The 23,388-nt window shown below is 34.0% G+C and overlaps 1 protein-coding gene across 11 annotated transcripts in view; it reads right to left on the bottom strand.

The window, feature by feature from the left end:
• The window catches only part of EXOC6 (exocyst complex component 6), a 223,468-nt gene that overhangs the window by 145,250 nt on the left and 54,830 nt on the right, over positions 1 to 23,388 (bottom strand). For 10 of the 11 annotated variants that reach the window (XM_081268555.1, XM_081268556.1, XM_081268552.1 and 7 more), the window contains 4 exons: positions 20,893 to 21,064; positions 19,607 to 19,654; positions 19,431 to 19,521; positions 15,849 to 15,894 (listed from right to left, as the gene is read on the bottom strand). In XM_081268555.1, the coding sequence (XP_081124681.1) occupies positions 15,849 to 15,894; positions 19,431 to 19,521; positions 19,607 to 19,654; positions 20,893 to 21,064 (357 nt within the window). Of the gene's footprint in view, positions 1 to 15,848; positions 15,895 to 19,430; positions 19,522 to 19,606; positions 19,658 to 20,892; positions 21,065 to 23,388 lie in introns of those variants that run through there. The other variant, XM_081268553.1, reaches the window with a different exon arrangement.

Raw genomic sequence — 23,388 nt, 5'->3', positions numbered from 1 at the left:
CTGACATTTATAGAATACTTCATCTAACAACTACCAAATACACATTCTTTTCAAGCTCACATAAGATATTCACCAAGACAGACCACATTCTGGGCTATAAAATATGCCTTAACAACCTACAAAGAGTAGAAATAATATAAAGCTAACTTCATATTTAATGGCAAGAAACAAGGTGCTTTACCCCATGAAATTGAAAACAATGAAAGAATGTCACCTCTCACCATTTCTATTCAACATCATACTGGAAGTTGTAAATAACACAATATAAGAAGAAAAGGAAATAAATGGTATTCATAGTGGGAATAAAGAAAGAAAAGTCTTTGTAGTTGACATGATTGTCCATGTAGAAGATTCCAAACAACTGACAAAAAAAAATCTGAAACTAATACCTGATTATTAAAAGGTTGTAGTGTATATACAAAGTGAATACACAAAGCCAAATGCTTTTCTTATAAACAAATCCTTTCCAGAAAGGAACAACTGGCATTTGAAATTAAAAACAATACTATTGGGCAGGGGATGTGGCTCAAGTGGTAACGCACTCGCCTGGCATTCGCGGGGCGCTAGGTTTGATTCTCAGCACCACATAAAAATAAATAAAGATGTTGTGTCCACCGAAAACTGAAAAATAAATATTTAAAAAATTCTCTTTCTCTCTCTCTCTTTAAAAAAAAAATACTATTCACACTAGCACCCCCCCCCAAATGAAAAGTTTAGGAATAAATCTAACAAAAAATATATAAGATCTATGTGAAATAAACTACAAAACTGATGAAAGTAAAGAAAATCTAAATAAATGGAGAGAGATTCCATGTTCACAGGAAGAAAGACTCAATATTATCAAGATAAAAATTCCAAACTTCATCTTGGCAATCACATTCAAACTCCAGCAGAAGGCTGGGGTTGTAACTCAGTGGTAGGGCACTTGCCTGGCATGGGTGAGGCACTGGGTTGGCTCCCAGCATCACAAAAACAAACAAACAACAACAACAACAACAAAACTTCAGCAGTTTACTTTGTGGATACTGTCAATCAAACTCTAAAATTATTTATATAGAAGGGCAAAAAAGACTCAGAATAGCCACAAAATATTGAAGAACAAAGTTAAAAGATTGGCACTACTCACCTTCAAGATATAATATAAAGCTACAGTAAAAGAAAAGACAGTGTTATAAATGTGAAAGGATTGAGAAATAGTTCAAAGAAATAGAATACAAAGCACAGAAATACATCCACACAAATATAATCAAATGACTTTTGACAAAAAAAAAAAAAGCAAAGGAAATCCAATAGAAAAGTGTGGTCTTTTCAGGAAATATTGCTGGAACAACCGGACATTCATGTGCAACAAATAAGTAAGTAAATAAATCCACTGACTTTCACTTTTCACAAGAATTAACTCAAAATGGATCACAGACCTACATGTAAAACACAAAATTCTAACCCTAGAATAAAACATAGGAAAAAAATCTAGATAATCATGGTTTTGGCAATGAGATATTAGAAATAATACCAAAGCACAACCCATGGGGAAAAAAATAAAGGTACTCTTTATTTAAATTAGAAACTTGTGCTCTGTAAAGACACTATTAAGAAAATGGAAATACAAGTGATAAAATGGGAGAAAAATTTCCAAAGCCCGTATTTGATAAAGGACTTGTATTTAAACTATACAAAAAAAAATAAACTTAGTAATAAAAATACAACCAACCAAATTAAAAAGTAGGCAAAAAACCTAAACAGAAAACTAATCAAAGAAAATAAAGCATTATGACCTAACAATTGCACTCCCAGGTATTTACTCAAATGAATTGAAAACCTATGTGCATAAAAACCTGAAAATGTGAGGTGGAGTTGTGGCTCAGTAGTAGAATGCCTGCCTAGCATATGTGAGGCACTGGGTTCAATCTCCAGCACAAATAAAATAAAGGCATTGTACCTGTCTACAACTCAAAAAATATTTTTTAAAAAACCCTAAAAATGAATGTTTATAGCAGCTTTATTCATAATCACTCCCAAATTTGAAGCAACTAATATGCTCTTCTTTAGTGACAGAATAAACACTGTGGTACATCCATAAAATGCAAAGTTATTAAGTGATAAAATGAGTTATCAAGCCATAAGAAGATAAAAAAGCTTAAATGCATACTATCAGGCTAAATATGTTATATACTGCATACTTCCAACTCTCAGCCCTCGAAAATGTCAAAACTATAGAAATGAAAAGAGACAGTGACTGGCAGGGGTTTGTGAGAGAACAGATAAAGAAAAGATGGAGAATAGGGGATTTTTCAAGCAGGGAAATGCTTCTGTATAATACTACAATGGTGGATACATGTTATTATGTAACTGTCATAGAAATGTACAACACAGAGTGAAACCCCCTCCCCAATGTAAACTATGGACTTCAGTTAATAATGTGCCAATATGGGTTCACTGATTATAACACATGTACAATATAAAGCAAGATGTTAATTATAAGGAAACTGTGCATGGGAGTAAGTGGAGAATATATGGGAACTCTGTAAATTTTGTTCAACATTACTATAAATCTAAATTGCTCTAAAAATAAACTCTATTGTTTTTAAAATAAGCAGAGTCTGGTAGTGCACACCCCAAATCCCAGCTACTGAGGAGGCGGAGGCAGGAGGAGCACAAGTTCAAGGCCAGCATGGGTAATATAGCAAGACCCTGTCTCAAAATAAAGAGCTAGAAATGTAGCAATGGTAGAGAACCCCTGTGTTCAAATCCAGTACTACCAAAAAATACACACACGTGGACTTGAACAGACACTTCCCAAAAGGAAATACAAAAATGACCAAATAGCAATGAAATGAAATACAACATCAGTCATAAGGACATCTGTAATGCAAACTGAAGCTAAAATGATATGTTATTTTACATTTACCAAAATGACTCAACTAAAACAGATTAGCCAGATGTTGGCAAAGATGTGAAACAAATGAAATTCTCTTAGATTGCTGGTGAGAGTGTAAATTATACAGCTATTTTAGAAAACTATTTAATGGTTTCTTGTGAAGCATCTATGCTATAATCCAGTAATTCTACTCATATATACTTATTAAAGGGAAATATAAACACATGCCTACAAAAAAGATTTGCACACTAATAATTGTTACTAGTCTTAGTAACAATACCTAAAAACTTCAGGCAACCCCAAATATCCATCAACTGGTGAATTCTTCAAAGAAACAATAGAATTGAATACTATTCAGCAATGAAAAGAAACAAACTATGCAAAAGCAGATCTCAGAAAACATTATCTGGAGTGACAATGATTTCATTTATATTAATTCTAAAATACATAAAACTAATAATATGGTGATAGAAATTAGAAAGTGTTATTTCTGGAACATGGAGGAGGAATTGTTTTGAAAGTGGGTGAGGAAACTTTGTAGGAGTAATGGAAGTATTCTATGCCTTATGGCAAAACCTTTACAAGTAGTAATAACATTCAACATCTTGATCTTGGTGGTTACACAGGTGTGTTTACATATTAAAAAATTCATGGAGTTGAAGATTTATGATCTGTGCATTTTTGTTTATGTTATAATAAAAAGTCAACTGAAAAACTACTCAGCAAAAAAACTAAAAAGAAAAAAATGCACTATAAATAGAGAAAATATTTTATAACACATCTGACAGAAAACAGGCCAAGTTCCAAAATATACAGATTTTAAGCCTACCTCAGACATGTTGAACATGATGAGTGAAACAACCAAGTGAAAAGATTCAAAAGGAATCAAGTAAACTTGAGCTTAAGTCATGAGAATCAGACTAGGAAGTCATCTGAATAGAAATTAAGTTTTTTAAAAAAAAACAAATTTGAAGTGATAGTAACTACTACAAAATTTGTAAATACTATATAAGTTAAAGCAAATACATCTGTGAGTGTTTGACTCTGTAGGTCATGAACTTGCAATCTCTGGTTGACTGGCAAGAATAAAATCTGTCCATTCTGTTATCCACCTTATTACCTAGTATAAATACTTAACCTTTACAACAAAATGGCAGGGCACCTTTACAACAAAATGACAGGACACCATAAATCAAAGAAAGGGAAATGGGGTCCTAAAAGGCAGCAAGTTTGCAGACTGAATACGTTTTCACTTTCACTTCTTTATGAAACACCAATGAACAAAGTTTTTTTGTTTTTTTGTGGGGTTTTTTTTTTGGTGTTTTTTTGTGTTTTTTTTTTTTTTTAAAGCATAAGCCCACTCCAATGGAAAGAAAAGGAAAAAAAAAGAATAAAATTTTAGAAGCTGGAAAACTGATAGGCAAGTGGTAAGAACCCAGCAAACCTGAGAAAACTGAATCTTAAGACAAAAGTGGAGAAACCAAGAATGATCTAATTTATTCTGTAAAATCTGCAAAAGACTCAGGAATTGATAAGAAACCTACTGTTTCTGGAAGTAGGGGTGAAAGGAGGACAAAAATAAGGAATATGTTGAATGTTTTCACCATAAAGAAATGATAAATGTTTAAGGAAATAGATATATTTATCCTGGTTTAACACTATACAAAATATATATGTATCAAAACATTAAATGTACAAATGTACAACTTTTATGCATCTGCATTAAAAATTAAATTAAAAATAACATAAGGAATGTGGTTGAAAAATGTGAAACAGACTCTAAATTCTCTTCTCCATTCCAAGCCTATAAGTAACCGTCCTTTACCCATTCTGGAAAAGGCTAAGGAGACTGAAACAATCTCTGAATAGGGGACACCAGCCAAGACTGAGGACCATAGTACTGGTTCAGAAACAAGAAGATTAGCCCACATACACTAGAGTCCTCTTCCTCAACTGAAATCCCAGAATGCTAGCAGTAAGACTTTTTACCCTCTAGACAGAAGACAGAGGAAGTTTCCTCTGGGTAATCTAACAAACCCAGAAGAAAGACCTCAAGATATTAATTAATGATAGAAATTTCCCAGCCAAAAAGAGCCCAACTAAATAACCAACCATATAGGGAAACTCATAATTAAGTCTCATTAGAAGCTCCAGAGCTTCTAATCAGTTTGTTATATATACCACATTTTAATAAGAGTAATCAACCAAGGAATTACCAAACATCTAAGAAATGTCTGTAACAAGAAAGGCAGAAATAAAAAGAAATATTAAAATTCAGAGGAAATATACTATGTAAGGAAAGTGCACATCTAAAATCTCAAAAGAGTTCAGAGAAAACACTATAAATCAAAAAATTAGAGATCAAAATTGAGTTCTATTGGGTTTGATTTCCAGTATGGGGTGGGGGAAACTTCCTGGAAATTAAAATCAGACAGCAGAATAGGAAAATAAAAAACTGCATACTCTCTGAAAAATAAAGATAAAGAAATTACATAGAAATAATAAAGACAGGGCTGGGGTTGTGGCTCAGTGGTAGCGCACTTGCCTAGCATGCGTGAGGCACTCGGTTCTAGTCTCAGCACCACATACAAATATATAAAGGTCCATCAACAACTCAAAAATACTTAAAAAAAGAAATAATAAAGACAAAAAAGATTTTTTTACTTGTATGTTTATGTTTATTGCAGAATTATTTGCATATCCAAGAGTTAGAAACAATCCATATATCCATAAGTAGATGAATGGATAAATGCAAGGTAATGCATAATACTATGGAATATTATTCAGCCAATAAAATAAATGCTACAACCCATATGACTTTGAAAACATGCTAATGAATAAACTATACATGAGAGGACAAATACTGTATTATTCCATTTATATAAAATATATAAAATTGGCAAAGCCATTAAGATAGTAAAATATAGTTTGTTCTAAGACTTGTTGGGGAAAGTGAAAATAGGAAATAGGGAAGGTATTGAGTAATGATTAGAGGGTACCTGTTTTAGGTGATGACAAAATTTTAGAAACATGGAGAGTATTGCACAACATTGTGAATATAATTAATGCCACTGACTTGTATGCTTAAAATGGTTAAAATCACAAATTTATATATATATATATATATATATATATATATATATATATATATATATATATATCTCCACACAAAAATAATTTCAAAAGTGGTCAATGGATCCAAGAGAAGGGGAAAAACAAGGGGCACAAAGATGGTATAAATTGAAAACAGCTAGCAAGAAGATAGAATTGAATCCAAATATATCAATAATCATGTCAAATGTTAATACACACACCAGTTAAATGAGATCAATTGTCATATTGGATAAAAAAAAAAGAAGTGCCCAATTACATGTTGTGTACAAGAAATCTACTTTAAATATAAAGAATTAGATTTAAAAAGTATAATAGGAGAAATATATACCATGTAGACATTAACCAAAAGAAAGCTGGACTACTTATACTCATTTCACACAAGCTCCATTCAGAACAATGAATATTTTCAGAAATAAAATGGATTGTTACTTAATTATAAAGATGTCAGTTTTTAAGACAAAAAAAGATTTTTAAAAAGCCAAGAAGAGACCCAATCTAAAAGACTGAACATGAATACCTGTCCTGGAGAGAAAATAGAAGGAAAAAAATTATTCAAGAAAATTTCCTAGCATTTAAAGGCATTATCAGATTGAAGAACAGTTTCTAAGTTACAAGGAGTCTCCCCTTTTATTAAATTTAAAGTATCCAGCACAATGGAAGTAAATAGACCTATACCAAAGCATGTCATAAAAAAAATTAGATCTCAAGAAAAGATAGGTTACTGCTGGGCACGGTGGCACACACCTATAATCCCAGCAGCTGGGGAGGCTGAGGCAGGAGGATTTCGAGTTCAAAGTAAGCTTCAGCAAAAGTGAGGCACTAAGTAACTCATTATTTAGAGACTCTGTCTCTAAATAAAATACAAAATAGGGCTGGGTGACCCCAAGTTCAATCCCCAGTACCAAAAAAAAAAAAAAAAATAGGTCACAAATGAAGGAGAAATCACAATGACTTCAAACTTCTCAATGGCAATCCTGGAAGACAGAGGGAATGAGACAGAGGAAGGGGGGCACTGTTTGTATATGTATGTGTGTGTATGTGTGGACAATGAGTCTATATTACATGCAGATCTTAATTATTCTAAATACCATTACTGACTTAAAGGGACCAATGTACCTTAGAGAACTGTTTCCAAGATTGGGGCAAGAAAAATAAAATAAGATGCTAGATCATCTTATTGTACAATAAGCAAGAAAGTATACAAAGACAAATGAGAACAAAGAAACTGGCTTGAGGGTTTCTCTAGCAAAATTTATAACAATCTATGCATCAAATGGAATAATGACATTAATAAATTATGAGACATTTATTATTAAAAATTCATAAATCCATAGCAATAATCAGAAGCAAGGAAAAGGCAGATAAAAAGGAAAATCCTTTATATGAAAAAGTCAGCAATGATAGCATTTTAAAAAGAAACTATAAGTCCCGTATAATAACTGATTAAAGCAAGAATCCTAAAACCACTGGGTAAAAGATTATTAGGAAACAGGTATCAAAGTGTCACTTCACAGATTACTTATTAATTGCAGAGATAAAAATAGACCTTTCCAAAAGAGATCTAGTCCCCTTAACCAAATGATCAAATTTAGCATTAGCTAGAAACAACCTAACAGTAAATGCCTTCTAATGTCATAAGATGAAGAGGTACACAATGACCACTTATATCATACTCTTGTCAAAACATTTACCCTGAATCTAATCATGAGGAAACAAACAGACAAATCTAAAATGCAATCTTTAAGAATTGACCTGGACTTTTTCATGAAAAATGAAGAAAGGCAGGAGGACTGTTCTAGATTAAAAGAAATAAAAAAGACATACCAAACAATGTTTTCAAGGAAGAAGATATAAGACATTCAGGGGATAATTTAAAACATTTTAATATAAATATTGGATTTTATTATTGAAAAAATAAATTAATGCCCTAAACTAGAAAATAATAAGATAATAATAAAAGTTAGTTATTTGAATACATAAATGTAAATGCCAAAATAATCAGTTAAGAAAGAAAATTGGGAGCTGGGGTTCAGTGGTGGAGCGCTTGCCTAGTCATGTGAGGCACTGGTTTGATCCTCAGCAGCACCACATAAAAATAAATAAATAAATGTTTTCTGTCCATCTACAACAAAAAAACAATTTTTTTTTAAAAAAAGAGGGGATTCCAACATGGCGGCGGGCGCAGAGAGATCAAGTCTCTGACCTCTTCAGCTGTGCAGGCATAGGGAGTCGTAAACAACCTAAATCTGTTTGCTCAGGATCACTAGGCAATGCTGACCTGCCGTGGATCTGGGGCAAACAGTCTGGGCCTCTCAGAACACACACTGAGCCCGGACTGGCTGAATTCAAGCTCCCGTTGCCTGCTTCGCGCAGACAAACAGCTGTGACTCAGCACTAATCCATCCGGCTGAAACAACTGGTCAGCCCTTCTCATCCTACGGAGGTAAATGCCTACCGAGCCTTCATAGGTAGTGGCCACAGGTTTGAAACGGGGCTTGGGAGAGACAGTAAGGACCCACCCGTTGCATTGGTCGCCCGGCAAAGGGAAACGAACTGTCGCCATTTGCAAGAGATACCCCCATGGCAGAGAACTGACGTCATCAGACTGCAGCGGAGGAGATAACCTCATTGAAACCTGCGGCTACAGGTGTGTAATTCCCTAGCCTTCCCTCTCCACACATCAGGGAAACCTTAAGGGCCCCTCCCAGCTCTCCTGTAAGGGCCCCTCCCAGCTCTCCCGTGAGCACGATAGCCAGACCGAGGGAATCAGAGGTGGCGCGGACCCGCGGTGGGGAACTACCGCTCCCACCAGTGCTGACAGCTGAGGTCTCTTGCACTAGCTACGGGGGCGTGGCTACCAGAGGGCAAGTAAAATTCGCTGAGGAATCTCAGCCCCAACCTCTACAAACTCAGGGTCTGAGGGAATGGCAAACTGAAAGAGTGTGCCCAGTCCTTCATGAAAACAGGGCTCCTGGGAGCAGCAGACCTGGCGTGTAACCAGTATTGTGGTGAGCAGCACCCGGGAGAGGGGCCTGGCTAGAGGAAAAGTGGGAAGTGACTAGACACAAGAGGAGGCCCTAGGCCCTCAGGATTGGAGACTCGCCCAGTCTGGGAGGAGGAGCTGCACAGTGATTGGTTCCCACGTATTGACAGGAGAAACTTGGCCTGGTGGGCACAGCGCCACCTACTGGAAGAGAAGTTAATCAAACTCTAAGACTGCATTTATTAGTTTTTTTTTCTTTTTTTCTTTTCTCTTTTTTTTTTGATTTGGGTTTTTCTTTCATTTTAATTTTTCTTTCTTGTTGTTTTTTTAAATTTTTTTTACAATTTTATTTAAATTTTTTTCTTCTAATTTTAATTTTAATTTTTTTTATTATTTTAAAAAAATTTTTTTCTATTTTTATTTCCTTTTTTTTTCTTCTTTTGTCTTTTCAATTATCTTATCCCCCCTTCCTTGAATTCTACCTGCTTACTCTCATTCTCTTTAGTGACTTCTTCCCTTCCCTTCTAATACCTTTCCTCCCAAGCATCTAATAAATTTATAGGAGTAAACAGTAACTCATCAGTCAAACAGAACAAGAAGTAACATGAGCAGCTTCAAAAAGCAAGGAAGAAAAGGAGTACAAACAATGCAGGACAGCCTAAATATTCAGGAGGACCTAGAGTCATCAGAAAAATGGTCATATAAAGAACTCAAGGAACACCTTAGACAGATGGAATGCAACCTTAAAGAGGATACAAGACAGCAAATTCAAGCAGCGAAAGAACACATTGAGAATGAATTACATAAACAGATAAAAGAAGAAGTTAAGCATCTTTATCAGGAGATAGAGATTATAAAAAATAATCAAACAATAATTCTAGAAATGAAGAAAACGATAAACCAAATTAAAAACTCAATTGAGACTATCACTAACAGAGTGGAGCAAGTAGAAGCCAGAACGTCAGATAATGAAGACAAAATATATCATCTTGAAAACAGTCTAGCCAACTCAGAAAGGCTGGTAAAAAATCACGAGAAAAACATCCAAGAGTTATGGGATAACATAAAAAAACCAAACTTACGAGTCATCGGGAGAGAGGAAGGTACAGAGATTCAAACCAAGGGAATGAGTAACCTGCTGAATGAAATAATTACAGAAAACTTTCCAGAAATAAAAAAGGAAACAGATATACAAACTGAAGATGCATACAGGACACCAAACATACAAAATCACAGTAGACCAACGCCAAGACACATTGTTATGAAGATATCCAATATACAGAACAATGAGAAAATATTAAAAGCTACAAGAGAAAGGAGACAGATTACATTCAGGGGTAAACCAATAAGGTTAACAACGGATTTTTCATCACAGACACTGAAAGCAAGAAGGTCATGGAACAACGTATTTCAAACACTGAAAGACAACGGATGCCAACCAAGAATTCTGTATCCAGCAAAATTAAGCTTCAGGTATGACAACGAAATCAAAATCTTTCATGATAAACAAAAGTTAAAAGAATTTGCAGCCAGAAAACCAGCATTGCAAAGCATTTTGAGCAAAACACTACATGAGGAAGAAATGAAAAACAATAACCAAAACCATCAGTAGGAAGTGCCTCGGTAAAGACAGAGGGCGAGGGGAAAGATAATCATGGAGAAACAAACTCAATTTTTTAAAAAAAGGATAAATAATCAAACATGGATGGAAGTACAAACCATATATCAATAGTAACTCTGAATGTGAATGGCTTAAACTCTCCAATAAAGAGACATAGGCTGGTATCATGGATTAAAAAAACAAATCCAACAATATGCTGTCTCCAGGAGACACATCTGATTGGAAAAGACATACACAGGCTGAAGGTGAAAGGATGGGAAAAAATATACCACGCACATGGTCCTCGTAAGCAAGCAGGGGTGGCCATCCTCATATCAAATAAAATCGACTTCAAGACTAAGTTCATCAAAAGGGATAAAGAAGGACATTATATACTGTTAAAAGGAACCATTCACCAACAAGACATAACAATTATCAATATTTATGCACCAAATAATGGTGCTGCGACATTCATAAAACAAATTCTCCTCAAGTTCAAGAATCAAATAGACCACAACACAATAATCATGGGTGACTTCAACACACCTCTCTCACCATTGGACAGATCCTCCAAACAAAAGTTGAATAAATAAACTATAGAACTCAATATCACAATCAATAACCTAGACTTAACTGACATATATAGAATATATCAACCATCATCAAATGGATATACTTTTTTCTCAGCAGCACATGGATCCTTCTCAAAAATAGACCATATATTATGCCATAGGGCAACCCTCAGTAAATATAAAGGGGTGGAGATAATACCTTGCATTTTATCTGATCATAATGGAATGAAACTGGAAATCAATGATAAAAGAAGGGAGGAAAAATCCTACATCGCATGGAAAATGAACAATATGTTACTGAATGATCAATGGGTTACAGAAGACATAAAGGAGGAAATCAAAAAATTCTTAGAGATAAATGAAAATACAGACACAACATATCGGAATCTATGGGACACAATGAAAGCAGTTTTAAGAGGGAAATTCATCGCCTGGTGGTCATTCCTCAAAAAAAGGAAAAACCAACAAATAAATGAGCTCACACTTCATATCAAAGCCCTAGAAAAGGAAGAGCAAAACAACAGCAAATGTAGCAAAAGGCAAGAATTAATTAAAATCAGAGCGGAAATCAATGAAATTGAAACAAAAGAAACTATTGAAAAAATTAACAAAACTAAAAGTTGGTTCTTCGAAAAAATAAATAAGATCGACAGACCTTTAGCCATGCTAACGAAGAGAAGAGAGAGAACTCAAATTACTAATATATGGGATGAAAAAGGCAATATCACAACAGATGCTACAGAAATACAGAAGACAATTAGAAATTATTTTGAAAACCTATATTCCAATAAAATAGAAGATAGTGAAGACATCGATAAATTTCTTAAGTCATATGATTTGCCCAGACTTAGTCAGGAGGATACACACAATTTGAACAGACCAATATCAATGGATGAAATTGAAGAAGCCATCAAAAGACTACCAACCAAGAAAAGCCCAGGACCGGAGGGGTATACAGCGGAGTTTTACAAAACCTTTAAAGAAGAATTAATACCAATACTTTTCAAGTTATTTCAGGAAATAGAAAAAGAGGGAGCTCTTCCAAATTCATTCTATGAGGCCAACATCACCCTGATTCCGAAACCAGACAAAGACACCTCAAAGAAAGAAAACTACAGACCAATATCTCTAATGAACCTAGATGCAAAAATCCTCAATAAAATTCTGGCGAATCGAATACAAAAACACATCAAAAAAATTGTGCACCATGATCAAGTAGGATTCATCCCTGGGATGCAAGGATGGTTCAATATACGGAAATCAATAAATGTTATTCACCACATCAATAGACTTAAAGATAAGAACCATATGATCATCTCGATAGACGCAGAGAAAGCATTCGACAAAGTAGAGCATCCCTTTATGTTCAAAACATTAGAAAAACTAGGGATAACAGGAACTTACCTTGACATTGTAAAAGCTATCTATGCTAAGCCTCAGGCTAGCATCATTCTGAATGGACAAAAGTTAAAGGCATTCCCTCTAAAATCCGGAACAAGACAGGGATGCCCTCTATCACCACTTCTATTCAATATAGTTCTGGCCAGAGCAATTAGACAGACTTAAGAAATTAAAGGCATAAAAATAGGAAAAGAAGAACTTAAATTATCACTATTTGCAGATGACATGATTCTATACCTAGAAGACCCAAAAGGGTCTACAAAAAAACTACTAGAACTAATAATGAATTTCAGCAAAGTGGCAGGATATAAAATCAACACGCATAAATCAAAGGCATTTCTGTATATCAGCGACAAAACTTCTGAAACGGAAATGAGGAAAAACACTCCATTCACAATATCCTCAATAAAATAAAATACTTGGGAATCAACCTAACAAAAGAGGTGAAAGATTTATACAATGAAAACTACAGAACCCTAAAGAGAGAAGTAGAAGAAGATCTTAGAAGATGGAAAAATATACCCTGTTCATGGATAGGCAGAACTAACATCATCAAAATGGCGATATTACCAAAAGTTCTCTATAGGTTTAACGCAATGCCAATCAAAATCCCAACGGCATTTCTTGTAGAAATAGAGAAAGCAATCATGAAATTCATATGGAAAAATAAAGGACCCAGAATAGCAAAAGCAATTCTAAACAGGAAGTGTGAATCAGGCGGTATAGCGATACCAGATTTCAAACTATATTACAGAGCAATAGTGACAAAAACAGCATGGTACTGGTACCAAAACAGGCGGGTGGACCAATGGTATAGAATAGAGGACACAGAGACTAATCCACAAAGTTACAACTATCTTATATTTGATAAAGGGGCTAAAAGCATGCAATGGAGGAAGGATAGCATCTTCAACAAATGGTGCTGGGAAAACTGGAAATCCAAATGCAACAAAATGAAACTGAATCCCTTTCTCTCGCCATGCACAAAAGTTAACTCAAAATGGATCAAGGAGCTTGATATCAAATCAGAGACTCTGCGTCTGATAGAAGAAAAAGTTGGCTCCGATCTACATATTGTGGGGTCAGGCTCCAAATTCCTTAACAGGACACCCATAGCACAAGAGTTAATAACAAGAATCAACAAATGGGACTTAATTAAACTTAAAAGTTTTTTCTCAGCAAGAGAAACAATAAGAGAGGTAAATAGGGAGCCTACATCCTGGGAACAAATTTTTACTCCTCACACTTCAGATAGAGCCCTAATATCCAGAGTATACAAAGAACTCAAAAAATTAGACAATAACATAACAAATAACCCAATCAACAAATGGACCAAGGACCTGAACAGACACTTCTCAGAGGAGGATATACAATCAATCAACAAGTACATGAAAAAATGCTCACCATCTCTAGCAGTCAGAGAAATGCAAATCAAAACCACCCTAAGATACCATCTCACTCCAGTAAGATTGGCAGCCACTGTGAAGTCAAACAACAACAAGTGCTGGCGAGGATGTGGAGAAAAGGGTACACTTGTACATTGCTGGTGGGACTGCAAATTGGTGCGGCCAATTTGGAAAGCAGTTTGGAGATTCCTGGGAAAGATGGGAATGGAACCACCATTTGACCCTGCTATTGCCCTTCTCGGACTATTCCCTGAAGACCTTAAAAGAGCATGCTACAGGGATACTGCCACATTGATATTCATAGCAGCACAATTCACAATAGCTAGACTGTGGAAACAACCCAGATGCCCTTCAATAGATGAATGGATAAAAAAAATGTGGCATCTATACACAATGGAGTACTATGCAGCAATAAAAATGACAAAATCATAGAATTTGCAGGGAAATGGATGGCACTAGAGCAGATTATGCTTAGTGAAGCTAGCCAATCCCTAAAAAACAAATACCAAATGTCTTCTTTGATATAATGAGAGCAACTATGAACAGAGCAGGGAGGAAGAGCAGGAAGAAAAGATTAACATTAAACAGAGACATGAGGTGGGAGGGAAAGGGAGAGAAAAGGGAAATTGCATGGAAATGAAGGGAGACCCTCATTGCTATACAAAATGACATATAAGAGGTTGTGAGGGGAATGGGAAAATAAACAAGGAGAGAAATGAATTACAGTAGATGGGGTAGAGAGAGAAGATGTGAGGGAAGGGGAGGGGGGATAGTAGGGGATAGGAAAGGTAGCAGAATACAACAATTACTAATAGGGCATTATGTAAAATTGTGGATGTTTAACCGACGTGATTCTGCAATCTGCATTTGGGGTAAAATTGGGGGTTCATAACCCACTTCAATCTAATGTATGAAATATGATATGTGAAGAGCTTTGTGATGTTGTGAACAACCAATAAAAAAAATAAAAAATAAAAAAAAAAGAAAGATAAAATTTTGCCCCTATGAAGTAGGAATGGTATATGGAAATTAGGGAAGGTGATGCTTGATTTTTGTTTTGTTTTTTTTTTTGTTTTTTGCAACAAACACATAAAACTACTATTTGAATCTTTAAAACATGAGGATGTACAACAACAGAAAAAAAGAGGATGCATTAATAGTATACACACAAAATAAATATATATTGTCTTATTTACTAATAAGGAAAAAAAATCATTCTACTAATTAATACCAACTGGTAAAGCCTAATGAAATTCAATGTGTAGCACTATAAAGCAGAGCATACACAAATCTTTGATCATAGATTTGTATATAATGTGCTGTGAAAATGAAATGATTATTAATAAACCAAGAAGAAATATTTTCCTAGTCCAAATATGTCGTATTTATTCTGGCTTTTCCATGTTACTTTAAAATTGTTCATTTTAAAACATTTTAAATATCGTTATAGCTAATGCTCTAATGGCAATCAATAAATGATTTAAATTATTTTTCTTTTGTCATGTATTCATTTCTTTATGAAACAGAATATGAACAATAGCCCTGATGGTCAAAACTACGCTTGGCCTTCACTCCACATTATGTCCGTAAGCCCTTGACTGTATGCAGTATTAGTACACTGGCAAGTTAATAAAAATTTTCTTATTCCTGTTTAGCTCTCTATTTATCCTTTATCAATATTATCGCTTTGATATCAAAAACAACAAATATTCATAAATAAGTGACTGAAGTTTGCTTTCTTGGGTGATCCTGATAAGCAAATTACATAAACAAAGGTTAATGTGAAGTACAAAGCAAAATTCACATAATTCACTATGCTTTATAGTAAGTTTATCTGTGCTTTCAGTAATAGGAAAAAAGCTTATTTAAAATAACAAGAAAGAAACCAACTTACCTTTTTGCACTCATCTGTTCTTTTAGTTTACTATACATTTCCAGCACTGCATTCAAAAAATAACATTTTAGCATTTAAAATGGAAAAAAAGAGCATTTTGAGAGATTAAAATAATTAAAACAGGCAATGATATATTACAAAATCATAGTCTTCACTACATTGAATTAGCTTAATATTTTCTGATAAATATTATATGTTTCAAAGTAAATAAAAATATTTTAATTTTCACATGTTGAATATTTTATAGATAGGTAGATATTGAACATTTTATATATATTTTTTTTGAACCTGGAACACTTGCATATGTTGATACCTATAATTGAGACATTAACCTAGTAAAAATTATACTATTCAGAAATTTCTAATATTTCTTCCATGCACTGGAATTAGAAGTTTGGACTTTAGTTATTTGAGAATTAAATTTTCTTTCTCAACTGAGATTCACTGATTCTGACCCAACATACCACACAAAAAACACAACTGTTTTATAATTAACCAAACACAAAAACTTACACCAAATCTACAAAGAAAGAAAAATATCAAAAGTTTACTGCAAAGAGTGATTTACAATAAAGGTAGAAATAAACATAGCATATTGTATGCATATATAAATAAGTAACAAATTCCATCATTATATACAACTATAATGCACCAATAAATGAGATTGTGTAATTATGGAGAAAAAAAGAAAAACGTAGCAAAGCATCTTTATTCATTTCATTCTTTCTATTAAGGCACAGAAATGCAGTTATTCAATAAAATTGTCATAAGCTTCAAAAAAAATGACCTACTATCACCAAGAAGGCTTTACTGCAACCATATAAATGACCATTTAACCTTAGTAGAATTTGAAAGTGAGTCAGTAAATCATTATTGGCTCATCAAATCAACTCATATTTTCCTAGAACTAGACAATAGTTTTCTTTTCAGATTTGCTATAGTTATATGGCTATTCCCAGGGGTCTACAAATTTACTAGAGAAATTATTTACTTGTTCAAAAAACATCAGACCTGCAATGGTGGCTACAATGAGCTGCCCTAACTCTGTGACCTCAAAGGACCCTCTACATTTCTATCATAGCCCCTATAGGCAATATAATAATTCTCACATTTTTCAACCAAAGTATTAGAATGAACACATAACATGGGACAGATCCTGCTGCAACAGTATAAACTGGTTTTGAAGTCTCCTGTTTTACCTCAATAATTCATACAAATTTCAGATCTACCTCATTATTTTTACTTTGTTTACATATAAAAATTATGCTTTCTTCAAAAAATAATCAAATAAAACTAATCCACCAAGAAAATACATTATTTATGCTATGAATTCTTAAATCCTCTCACACTCCTCCAAAACCAAGGAGTCGTTAGGCAACTGTATTATAATTGATGACTTAGTTGTCTTTATTCACATTAGATTATAGGATCATTCTAAAGCTGGAACTATGTCATTTTCAACTTTATATCTCCAATACCTACCATAATGCCTGACACACACACACAAAAGTAAGTATTATTTATCATTGGATACTTAGAAGGATGGACAGAGGAAAGGAGGTACTGTATTTCACTACATCATTGTTGCACTCTATTTTTTCAGTCCAAAAATTGGTTATTAATCATTCACAGCATAATCATTGCATAGATTAATTCTGTTTGTTATGCTGCTTAAAAGGTAAATATAATAGCAATGTATTCCACCAGTGGCATATGGATGTGCCATTTGTTTTTGCCCACACTAAAAGCCAAGAGCCTAGAATTCTCAGCACTTGTTCATTGTCAGTATATTTCAGAAAGCTGACTTGAGCAATTGGCTTAGATGCTGCAGTACTGATGTATTATCAATACATTTTACATGAGAAGCACTGAGGACAATGTGTCAGATAACACATTGTCAGATAGCAAGCACAGAATCTTCAGATGCAGATGATTAGATTTTGTCAGTTTACGCTTCACAACACTGTAGTAAATTTTCTCAAGTGCAGTATTTTGACTATAATGCACAAATTAATAACAATAAGTTAACTTCTTTATAAAGACCAGAAAATGTTCACTAAACTGGCTAAACTGTCATGAAGAAATAATGTACACCAATTTGTACTATTCAATTTTAACATATATTCTCAAGTAGTTTGTGCAACTTACTCTTGGACGAAAGACAGGTTAGTAATAAATGATTTGTAAGTACCAGCACAATTTATTATTTTAAAAAGCTTCACATAATGGTCACACCCCACTGTTTTGAAAAAAAGTTGGCATAAAATCTGCAACAATTATACAATGAAATGTGGTCATGCTGGATGTTGCAATTCAGAACACAATATTTACATGAACTTACAATGCTCTCTGGCCTTAAAAGCAGACAGTGACAATAACAACAACTTGACCTCTACTTTGAAGCCTTTATTTCTCTTATGAATAGCTCACTAACAGAAAAAGCTGAGTACAGCTCTTTCTCATTCCATCAATACCAATTTTTAGGCTTATTATCTAAATTAAAAAGGGACAAAGTATAAATCTTGGGAGGCTGTCTTCATGGCTGTTATGATGTATCAGCCAAACATATATTAAACATCATTATAAAGAAATATGTTTCTCAATCCTGAAACCTAATATTATAAGTAGGTATTTTATTTACTCAAAGTTTATGTGTAAATATCGCTGGCCCATCAAAGATTAAACTTAGTAGGCTATCACTGATTCTAAAAAAAGAAAAGCTATTTCTTTAGCCAATAAAATCTGCTGACAGTTTTAACAATATAATTTGTATTCTTAGTTAAATTTACACCATATAAATATTATACAAGACATTCTATTTCCCTGGATGCATAGGTTTAGGTTCCTTCCTAAAAATTAATAAGTAAGTCAAATGAGGCAATGAGACAACTTTAGCTTACAATATTAAGAAAAAAATGGCATATACCTGCTTCCTTTTGTTTGAACAGGATGCTTCCAACTTAAAGTTATATTAAGTCCAGGTAAAGAAAATACTGATTAGTTTCTTCAGAATTTATGTGATGTCCCAGTAATATCTGAGCCCTAACAGAGAGACCAGAAACTAAGTCTTTCCAAAATATAGGAGAAAAAGCAAGAAGGGAAAAGTCCTAACACTTTTGATGTTTCCTTACCTTATCAGCAAAATGAGATTGTGAGCAAAACAAAACCAACCTGTTATGTGACAAACAGAAAATGATGGAAAACTAGAAGTAAGAAAATTAGGCAAATTAGGCAAAGATGAGAAAAAGTAATGGGCACTCTCTGCATGGGAAAGTATTCTGAGGGGGGAAAAAAACATGGACAGGGCAGGGGGCTGGAGTGGACAGATAGCAAAGTAGGCAGAGAGGAAATGCAAAACTAACAGTTGTTCTAGGAGACTGCTATAACAGATAATCAAACAAGGGCCTTATTATAAAAAAGAAAACCATGGAAATTCATGAAATTGAGTGAATAAGAGAGGTAATCAAAAGCTTTTTTGCAAGGCAATCACCAAATAGTCAAATTCCCATAATAAAGAATGACTATATGCTATTATGAAATTTGTCTATAATATAATGTTTGACTTGGTAAAATTAAACTCACCTGGAAGGCATAACTGCAATTTTTCTACTACAGTTGTAATATTCCTCTGCTGAATTCTACATCGAATAATATCTTCTGTTTGGACTATCACCTTAGAAAAGAAGAAATATACACATCTTTTAAAAAAACAATTAAATAACACCCACATATATTTTTAAAAATTATCATTTTCTTACCTCTTTTCCAGCATCTTGAAATCTTCGGTTGGTATCAGTAACTTGTACCTTAAAAATAATTTCACCTTAGTTAGACAAATATGCATAAAACTGCCCTGATGTAACTGCTCACCCTTGTAATCAGATCATGCTTCATGAGAAACTTAGAACAAAGAAATGCAAATTCAAATTAACTCTACAGCTTGAACTTGAACTTTTGATTGAAAAGGGCTTTTGTTAACTTCAATTACTTATGACAGTTCTTTTTAACAGATTCTGTGGCAAACTTCTCAAATTTACTCAGGATTTTTGAACTTTACTTGCTTCTCTAAGTCTGTCAAACAATTCAAATCACTGACCCAATTGACCACTGGTCCCTTTTTGATAACTTCAATGAGGTCTATGTGCCATTCACTGTCTGTAGGAAATGGTGATTGCATTTTATGGTAATTAAACATTCATACTTTGCTGAATGCAAACACTGGGTGGTTGATTAACATCAAACACGGAAATCTCAATCCACAGCAACATTTTAATGCTGCAGGTGCAGGCAAAGCTCAACCTCAAATTTTCCCACATATTAAGTGACTCATTAGGTCATCATAGTAAGGAAGCACATTCTGGTTTATTAAAAATCTCATTAATTTCTGAACAAAGATGCTCAGTGACCTCATTGATGCTGTATTTGGTCTCTTGTTATCTGAATATCCTTTATATATAATACATAATAGTTTTCTAATCATAATCTTTGAATTGTCTGCTAAGCACTCTAAATAGGACAATTCTTATAACTAAATATTTTAAATTCTTACTGAAAAAATCCAGGTCTCATTTAATATATAATATTTTTACTATATGACAGAAAATGTAGACCATCTTCCTTTAAAAAATTATAAACTGCTGTTAAATTATTTCAAATTTACAGTATAATTAAATAATTTTGAGAACAAAATCATTTATAGTAAATTTTAAACAATTTTAGGATGTTTTTAAATCAACATTGTATTAATTATCATTTTAAAAATTCTAAAACTGCAAACAGGACCTTACACTGTATGAATGTTTTGAATTCACTTCCCTGGGTGGAAAAAAATCCTATTAAGTCAATGTACTACTTGCTTTAGAAAAAAAGAGATTACTCCTGTCATTAGCATGACAACCGCGTTAACAACCATAAAGAGCACTCCCAAATACATATACTAATTCAGTTCCTGAAAGCGCATTTAATAGTAACTTCAGATATGTACTATAATAGTTGAGTTATTTAATAAGAACAAAGGAAAACAAAATTTTAACATATTTCCTACCTTCAGTTTTTCTGCATCAGTCCTTACTTTAAGGAGTTCTGTAATAGCATCTACAAAACCCTGATGATGAAAATTACACATTTTTTCAATTTCTTTGTCATGATTTCGGATACAAGCATCTAACTTTTCCATAAACTTCTTGTGTGAATTTGGTTGATCATCATACACCGACCTGTATATATATAAGAAAACTAAAATTAACTTCCCAGTTCACCAAAATTTATTCTTTATAAGTCCAATTTTTGTAACAACTAGAGATTAAGTCTGAACAAATAAAATGGTATTGTCTTCAATAGAAATAATTTTGGTGAAAATATTTCACTTCTTTTTGAACATGGTAATATTAAAAAACCAAAAACCCTCAAAATATATCACTAGTTATCCACAAGCAAAGATCTGAGGCTCAGAAGATAAGTGCCAAATACAAGTCTTATACTAGTGCTCAAAAAAAAAAAAAGCAGCAGGGCTAGGGCTGTAGCTCAGTGGCAGAGTATTTGCCTAGCGTGTGTGAGGCACTGGGTTCAAGCCTCAGCACCACATAAAAAGTAATTAATTAATTAAAAAAGGAATCTACATGTGAATAAGGAATGAAGGAACAAACTCATGGTATCTATGGCATTTACTATGTGTCAGCCATGTTCTAAGTACTTTGTATATTAACTCTTTCATCCTCACAACAATCCCATAAAGTAGGTATTATTATTATTATTCTTGTTTTGCTTGATGTGTAACTGCTGTAAACTCAACAATTTGCAAATGATAGCTAGGATATGAATGCTGGCAATCTAGCTCCACTGTTCATATTCTCAAGTACAAGGTCATATTGTAGTCACTACAATATTCTCTAAAGATGGCATCACATGCCTGATGTATCTCAGTTCATACTCATTGCCACTTAGAGGACATCCTCCCCACAGTTCACCATGTGGTAAAGAACTAACCTTGGCCTTGGCTCCTGAAATGGAAGCCTTTGGTACTCTCTGCCTCTTGGAGGCCTTAACAGTGTGATTTATTGGGAGGAGCTTCATCCTTTTAGCTTTCTAAGGGGCTGAAGACTTAGGTTAGCAATACAGGCAATCAGCAACATGGATGTCAGTCATGTCTACCTGGGTGGTTAGTCATGTTCACACAACCATACCCTAATAAAACACCTAGACTTCAAGGCTTAAGTGAACTTCTCTGATCAGCCATTCTCTGAGTATTGCCACATATCACTGCTGGGAAAGGTGTTGTCCACACAATTCCACTGGGAAAAGACAATTGAAAGTTCATACCTGGCACTCTCCTACACTTTGCCCTATGTGCCTTTTCTTTCTCTGTAATTTTTGTGTGTGTATATATATACACACACACACACACACACACACACACACTATATTCTGTGAATCATTCTTGCAAATTTTGAACCTAAGGGTAGATCTGGGGATATTCTAAAGTGTATTTTCCCATCTGTTACCCATTATTCAGGGTTCAGTGCAAGTTACATGTTCTCCAACAGACCTCTGCCTATCGTTTCTATGCAAAGTAATCCTTTCATCTGCAAGACAGGTAAATTTATAGTCCTTCACAGCTATTCTGACAGGTAATCATGTATAACTTTGTATCTAACTTAAATGCTTTATGGGTATGTCACATATTTTGTTTCCCCAAATAGATCATAAGCTTCTTGAGGGCAGCCTCCATAACTCAGGTTTTAATGAGTACTAACTATAATACTAGAAACACCAGTACAGGATAGTAATCATGAAGAATTTAGGTTCTTTAAGATGAGCTAGAATGAAGCTCTGAACTTGAACACACTCTCCTTTCTACCTATATTTTTCTTTTGCTCTTATCTTGATGTATAGCATTAAATTCCATAAACATATTAACATCTCCCAAATTTATATATCTAAACTTGACCTCTCTCAAACTTCCAACTCAAGTCTCTCCAAACAGATATCTGATGAGCATCTCAACTATGTTAAAAATGAATTCCCAAACTTCTTTCCCCAAATCTGTTTTTCCCATAGTCTTCCTCATTCAGCAAATTCCATTCTTCTGACTGCTAAGAAAAAGAAAAAAACAACAACTTTGAAGTCATCCCTGACTAATCTCTTTCTCTCACCCTCTTCCCCCTATTAATCTAGCAAACCTAACCACACCTTTCTACCTCCACTGGATATCACCCTGGACTAAGCCAACAACTTTTCTCACCTAGGTTATCGTTAATTGCTTTCTAGCTGGTCTCCATGATCCTACCCTTGCTCCCCTTCAGTTGTTCTCAATAGAGTAATCAGATGATGTCAGCAGAAATCATAAGTTAAATTTTACGTAAGTAAAATTCCATGTCTCTCTTCTGCTCAAAACCCTTTTTTCTCTTACAATAATCCTTAAGGCCCTACATAATTTTGCTGCATGTTACTTCACTGGCCTCACATACTTCTAATTATTTCCATTTCACTTATTCCATGTCAGCAACATTGGACTCCTTTTGGTGTCTTAAACACATCAGGC

Source organism: Spermophilus citellus, assembly GCF_964194105.1.
Source record: "Spermophilus citellus genome assembly, chromosome: 15".
Taxonomy (NCBI): Eukaryota; Metazoa; Chordata; class Mammalia; order Rodentia; family Sciuridae; genus Spermophilus; species Spermophilus citellus.
Note: the sequence above shows the minus strand (reverse complement) of the source record. Positions and strands in the feature narration are given on the sequence as shown.